General features: G+C 41.9%; 1 protein-coding gene across 1 annotated transcript in view; it reads left to right on the top strand.

Annotated features, from left to right (window-relative positions):
• The window catches only part of MAP2K1 (mitogen-activated protein kinase kinase 1), a 34,400-nt gene that overhangs the window by 16,914 nt on the left and 10,028 nt on the right, over window positions 1-7,458 (top strand). Inside the window, exons 2-5 of the mRNA XM_018552842.1 lie at window positions 2,486-2,696; window positions 3,702-3,848; window positions 3,930-4,007; window positions 5,029-5,080. Of these exons, the coding sequence (XP_018408344.1) occupies window positions 2,486-2,696; window positions 3,702-3,848; window positions 3,930-4,007; window positions 5,029-5,080 (488 nt within the window). The remainder of the gene's footprint in view (window positions 1-2,485; window positions 2,697-3,701; window positions 3,849-3,929; window positions 4,008-5,028; window positions 5,081-7,458) is intronic.

The raw sequence follows: 7,458 nt of genomic DNA, 5'->3' as shown, positions 1-7,458 counted from the left end.
TTTATGTAAGATGTAATTTTAAAGAAAGAGCAAAAAAAATCAAAGAATCTCCAACATGCGTAATAGATTTTGTGCATTTGGCCTTTCTTGTTTTTGCTTGCAAGCTGCAGCAGCAATATGGCTTAGTCACATGGGGCCAGGGTATTCCTGCGGCATGAACCTGCGGATTCCTGTGGCAGGAATACCAGGTGTGTCCATGCGGTCCGCATCTAATCGTATATGGAACAATTACCCTGGACAAAATCTGTCTACGTCCAGGGACAATCATTGATTCCGAACCGTAGGTAATCGTTCCCATGTACAATTACATGCAGACAGCGACTGACAGATGCGGCTGCATCTGTCAGTGGTTGTCATTACCTTGAACCAGCACAGTGGCCTCATCTGTACAGACATGCATGGGATTTCTGCCGCAAAAATCTGCCGGTTCTTGCCACAGGTATCCCCAGTCACAGCTTTAAGTAGGCTATACACACAGGGAATTGCGGACGGTTCTTTATGGACCTGACAAAATGTACTGCATGGGTGCCGCTGTTGGCACCCTTCCTCTCCGCATCCCTCAATCAGCTGATCGAAGGAGCAGGTCAGATAATTATCAGCCAAACTGAACCAGCAGCCAATCAGCAGCTGCCAGCAACTGTCTGAATACAAAGAAAACAGCAGGGGATTCTTCGATCAACACTTGTAAGCATTCATGGAGGAATCTGTTCTACTCATTTCGCTTAGCCCACAGTTTGAATGGAAAAAAATTAGAACCGTGTATACCCAGCTTAAGCCCGGTGTTAATGTAACCTTACGTCTCATTCACACTGGCATTGACAAACCTGCAATTATATGTGTTTATTGGACATTCTGAAAAGCATATAAATGCATTTAATGATATAATGAACACTTCGCGTTTACTTGCTTTTACATGCATTCAGTTTAGCTGCATTTAGAGAAAATGTGGGTTCAGATTAGATATTGAGCACGTGTAAACGCATGTAAGGGCCCATTCACACCAAAATCAGAAGGTAATTGGAAGTCAACAGAGGTTCCATTAACGTGTGATTGGAACCTCCATTTTACTTCCGTGTCGTTTCTCTTTTGGGGGCAATCTTGTCCTGAGTGTCACGTGGGTTTGACATGTTGCGTTGAAAACAGTAGAGCATGTTGAAAAACTGTTGACAAAGCAATATATCTGGTGTGAATGGGGCGTAAATGCACATTTAGGGAAGTACATCTAAATGTAGGAGAAAGTAATCTGCGAAGCAAAAAGTTTGGTTATTCTTAAACTTGTCATATGTTTGTTCAGCACTAATGTGGCTGGACGGCTTGGACCATTCACACCACTGTGCTGCAGGAACTTGCACTGGTGTACCACCGTGCCATTCATTATGAATGGAACCCCAAAATACCTGTGTTGCAGTAAGGCCCCTTTCACATTGTCCGATTGGAGCGGTACGGATCGCATGTCGCCACTGTGACATCTGTGTTCGTCCAGTTTTTTCCTCCATCTTGCTTGAGAAGGAGGAGAAAACTGAAATGACTAAACCCCATGTCGGTCTACGGGGAATTGGGTGTAACTGGACTTCTAACCTTGTACATCAGATTACCCCCGGTCCAGCACAACCTGGTCAGACAAAACAGAACACTGTTCTCTTTGTTTTTCAAGACCCGCAGGCAACCAGATGTAAACGGACCCCCATCTGTTTAGAGCCGGCTGGCCATAGACTTGCATTGGGCATCCGATCGGGTCCGCCAGAAAACTGACAGACGGACTGGATCGGACCGCCCGTTTGAAACTTGCTGCCTATTTAGATAACGCAGCACACATTAACAGACATAGACTTTGGCTTCTGTTTATTTAAGTCTGTGGAGTGTCTTGTCTGATAGAACTGCTGTAAGGTGAGCAAAATGCAAAGGAAAGAGAACCTGCATGCAGATTGAGCAAATACGGCTGCCCCCCAGGTACAAAATATATAAGAAATATGGCAGATAAAAGATGAGAAGCAGCAGCCTGAGGTATGCATGGCTGCTAGTTTTAGATGTACACTATACAGGTGAAACTCTAATAATTAGAATATCGTGCAAAGTTCATTTATTGCACTAATGCAACTTAAAAGGTGAAACTAATATATGAGATAGACTCATTACATGCAAAGCAAGATAATTCAAGCCGTGGTTTGTCATAATTGTGATGATTATGGCTTACAGCTCATGAAAACCCCAAGAACCCCAAATCCACAACCTCAAAAAAGTAGATTATTACATGCAATCAATAAAACAAGGATTGTACATAGAACAATATCGGACCTCTGAAAAGTACAAGCATGCATATATACTCAGTACTTGGTTTGGGCCCCTTTTCCAGCACTTACTGCAATTACTTTTGCACAATATTCTAATTATTCGAGTTTCACCTGTATGTGGCAGGAATCGGATTGCTATGAACAGTCTTCTTAATGTGGGTTTCAGTATTCAAATCTTTATTTTTCTGCTACAGGACTAACCTTGAAGCCCTTCAGAAAAAGTTAGAGGAGCTGGAACTGGATGAGCAGCAGAGGAAGCGTCTGGAGGCTTTTCTCACTCAGAAGCAGAAAGTTGGTGAGCTAAAGGATGACGACTTTGAGAAGGTTTCTGAACTTGGAGCTGGTAACGGTGGTGTGGTCTTCAAGGTTTCCCACAAGCCCACCAGCTTAATCATGGCTAGAAAGGTGAGTCATCAAGGTTCTTAATACCATATTGCATTGACAATGGGAATAAACTGAGAACGACTTCAAGTCTCTTTAAAGCTGTCTACCCAGGAAAACACAAAAACAGCCATTGACAGGGTTATTTGCAAAAGAGTGAAGAGTTTGGGGAAGACAGGAGAAGCAATCTAGGACAACATAGCTGAACTGGAAAGTGAGCTGAATTGGAGAACTTTTACAAATCCACTATTCTGGCCTAGATTGTTCACCTCTCCGGTCTTCTCCAAACTCTTCACCCTTTTGTGAATAACCCTGATATTAGTTGTGTGTTCCTGTATAAAAACACGTATTTTTACATACAACTAGTATACATACCCGAAGCTGCCTTCATGTCATCCTCCTGTTGTCTCCAGCATAACATCACTCAGACTGGAAGAGGTAGCAGTAAGAGCCAATCAGGCTCTGCTGGATACACGTGTTTAATAGGAAACCTGCAGACAGGAGGACAGAATTAACCATAACGAGCACATATAGGCGATCGGCGGGCTATGGACCCGCTGATCGCCTATATGTGAAACACCCGGTACCGGGTGTTCGCATTTGACGGGTCTTTTCTGCCCGTGCGTGCCCGCTAGGGGGCGCGCGCGAGCAGAAAAAGAATGCCATCTGGCGACGGCAACCCGCCAATGCTGCAGTGCCGTCCGTCCGTTTTTCTACTACGGGCGGACGGCAAGAGGTTAATGACATAATAGGTGTGTTGCTGCTCCTTAATTGTCCAATCAACAGGTGGTTTGGGACACCACTGTATTCCTTTTATTTAACAAAAGAAGAAGAATGTATCGCCCTTTTGCCTATACTTTCTGGCAGAGGTGCGTGTTTCATGAAAGTGGCTGAATAAAATTGTGAACCCCCTTTGGCAGATAAGACCATTTCATGTTTTTTAAATTTTTGTTTTTAGCAGCGTGTCTGGAGTTTAGCATTAAAGTCAGCATTGCAGGTCTTCTTTTCTAATCATTGCTTTTCTTACAGCTCATTCACCTGGAGATAAAGCCAGCAATCCGGAACCAGATTATCCGGGAGCTGCAGGTCTTACATGAGTGCAACTCCCCTTACATTGTGGGCTTCTATGGGGCTTTCTACAGTGATGGAGAAATCAGTATCTGCATGGAGCATATGGTGAGTTTAGAATAAGGACTGTGTTTGGTAATAATGGTGACTTAGAATGCTATTTATTTACTGTGTTTTGGTTCCCCCCAGGATGGCGGTTCACTCGATCAGGTGTTGAAGAAAGCAGGAAAAATCCCTGAGAAGATTTTGGGAAAAGTCAGCATTGCGGTGAGTATTGTGTATGTCCATCTAAGCTTTGCAGGCAGTGGATGAGTATCATCAAATCCCAGTAGTAGAATGCTAAGGAAGAAGTGTGAGCTCTAGAGAACTACCTAAATTGGGCTTTCCTACATTACTTGTTGGTTTGCCCAATACTCTCTTAATGATGAAAATAAATGGACCACATTCTGTATGGTCTAGATCTGTATGTTATTGCTTGCTGTAAGGGAGCTTCACTTGGTGTTTTTCCTGTAATATGGTGGGCTGGCAGCGGATACAGAGCAGCCTCCCATTGCGTTATTTCTGAGGTTTTAGCAACAGAAACAGTTTGTAACAAGTAATTCTGTACTGCTTGCCTATGATTTGCTTTTAATATTACCTTTTACAAAAATCAAGATGGACATCTGCAAATTTACAGATCACACATGGTTTCCTTCAGAGTATTATTATTATTCAGGATTTGTATAGCGGCAACAGTTTGAGCACCACTTTACAAAATAAGGAAGTCATTATAGTTACAATACCATTTAAGACAAGATGGTAACAAGACAATATATCCGATAAATCAATACATCTCGGATATTGTACATTACTGATGGTTTTGATGGTCATATTGCAGGAGAACAACATCGTGTAAGGTGGAATTACCCTTTAAAGAGAATCTGTAAATACAGAAGTAAAGTATGTGCTATTGGGTTAGTTTTCCTTAAAGCTGCAGCTACGGGGTTGTCATATTCATCCTGCCTTTACTAGCAAGTCAGTGACATGGTATAACTATGTAACCAAGTATGTCTGCTTATTAATTCTAGTCAATGACATGCTAGGTTGTGGCTCAGGATCAAGATGATGGCCCCTGAGCTTTCACCTTTTAAGATCCATGCCATCATTTGCAGCTCGTTATGTCTGTCCATACAGGTTCCCTTTAATGAAGAATTGGATCTTTGTATGGTATAATGTAGTGGGGTGGAAATGTGATTTAAGTCAGTACAAATGAAGCATGTCTGTTCTTCTTTGATTTTGTACATAACAGGTGATTAAAGGCCTGACCTACCTGCGGGAGAAACATAAGATAATGCACCGAGGTAAGGATGGACCGCATTGACCTCCCATTTCCAAAGAACATCTAAGAGTATATATTTCTGTCTGTAGAACATTGAGATGTGTTCTTAGGAAAAATGGCACTCCTGGAACAACTGGTATGTTTACTGAATGATTGTCATGTTGCTAACCCTGGGTTGGTGGAATAGGGATTACCTGTCTGTCTTGATCGTGGGCTTTCTATAAATAGTGATTCAAATTCAGTCTCCTAGATAAGGTAAAAGGGTGTTCACATCTAAGGGGTGTAGCCAGGAATGTTACCGAAAGCATCTGACATGCTGTGCTTTGTGTGCACTTTATATGCGCTGTCAGAACTCTGCTGGTCTAAGCACCTGGGGTAAGCTCTTGTTTTTGACAATGCTAGGAGGATTCTGAATATGGCAATCCACGTACTGATTGGCAGTATCATTTAAAGGAATCCTTTTCTGAGTAAATATAGAAGACTGCTAATGCTGACTTTTCCATGGGAAAATGCTTGCTGCCTGGATGCCATGCTGATTGAAAAGGCTTCAGTACTTTCTGCATTACTTACCTGGGACAGCTATGCAGGTCAGAAGTTCTGACTACACTCTGACTTTCTGATGTACATGCTTGTTCCAAGCCAGTGACTGGGAAATTATTACAGGCAGCCATGTGACTTAAAGGAAAAACTCTGAGCGAATATGCAAATCAACTGATCTCTTAAGCAACACACTTAGGTTATTATTTTGTATCTGCCAATAAAGCTTTTACTTAATTGGAGGACAGAAGGAGGCTGCTGGGTTTTCATAGTTTTCCAGAAACTTGGGCCTATGGTACCAGTTGAAGTAGAACCGTAGCCAAACCTTTTGTAAATTTTGGATGGAGTGGAAAAAGGTTAGAACCGCGGCTCAGGATTCACTGCTTAGAGATTCTCCCTCACTTTCTGTTCTGGAAACAACCTTTTACCAGACAGGAAGTGAGGGAAAATCTGCACCAGGGAAATGGACAACAATATACACTGCCTAGCCCAAAAAAAGCCACTTCCTACATTTCAGGCAGTGTTATGATCTGGGGTTGCTTCAGTTGGTCAGGTCTAGGTTCAGCAACATTGTGCCCAAAAAATGAGGTCAGCCGCCTACCTGAATATACTGAATGACCAGGTTTTTCTACCAATGGATTTTTTTCTTCCCTGGTGACATATATTCCAAGTTGACAATGCCAGGATTCACCAGGCTCAGAGTGTGGTGGCCAATCCACGTGTGAAAATGATATCTCGTGTTCCCTGAACCAGAGTCCAGACCTTAACCCCATTGAGAATCTTTGGGATGTGCTGGAGAAGACTTTACGCAGTGCTCCAACTCTCCCATCATCAGTACAAGATCTTGGTGAAAAATGAAGGCAACTCTGGACGGAAATAAATGTTGTGATGTTGCATAAGCTGATCCAAGCGATGCCACAGTGAATGCGTGCCGTAATCAAAGCTAAAGGCGGTCCAATTAAATATTAGAGAGTGACTTTCTTGTGGCCATTTAAAAGCTAACAGGTGTTTTTAACCATTCCCATACATTAAAAAATAATTTTTACTTCTGTCTGTTGTTGAGTTTCCCTTACACAACCTTTTCCCTAAAAATGAAGTAAGTGGAAATCTGAGTTCCAGACAACGGTAAAACCTGACAGAGGTTCTAATCATTTCCTGCTGTGTCCAAAACCAAAAAGGAAAAATAACAACTTTTTAGGTGTAGATTCATTTTACAAGTTGAATAGAAGTAGTGCTCAGCAGAGCTCTAGTCTAAAAATAAGTCTAGGTAGTCTATTATTACGATTTTATAAAGTGAGGTTAGAGACACCCAAACCCCAGAGGTAGTTCCTGATGTGCACTGATCCCAGCCGTTGCTCAGTGTATAAGAAGTGTATTGAGCTTTTAAATTGCTCTATACTCATGGGACAGATTGTGTGACAGATTTCATTGCTTGAAAGGATTCCGATTGCAGTGCTTTGTAGCATTGATCCAGAAGTCCTCATTCATCTGAATAACTCCGGTGGGGGTAGTGTTGGACACAACCAGAAACATCTTTTAAGCATGCACTGGATATGCTTTTACTGTCAGTAATTTCTGCAACATTATGTTTATATAAAAAAAATATATTGGCTATAAAAACAATATTAGCTATAAAACACTGATAAGTAAAACAGCTCATTTGAAAAGTGCAGTGTTCTATATTGTGACTAAATCTGGCTGGAATGAGCCAACACTGGTTGCCCTGGGATTCTGCACTTTGCACATCATCATTGCTGTTTGCATTGCTTTATTGAATTATCCTGGTTGTCTTCAGCCATAGTATATATTGCATATACAAATGTCAGTTGAAGAAATGAAAATGTTGTACTTGCATTACCTTGA

This window comes from Nanorana parkeri, unplaced genomic scaffold (assembly GCF_000935625.1).
Source record: "Nanorana parkeri isolate BGI_ZX_2015 unplaced genomic scaffold, ASM93562v1 scaffold98, whole genome shotgun sequence".
In the NCBI taxonomy this organism is placed as follows: domain Eukaryota; kingdom Metazoa; phylum Chordata; class Amphibia; order Anura; family Dicroglossidae; genus Nanorana; species Nanorana parkeri.
The sequence above is the reverse complement of the archived record's forward strand: the minus strand, read 5'-3'. Positions and strand labels throughout refer to the sequence as shown.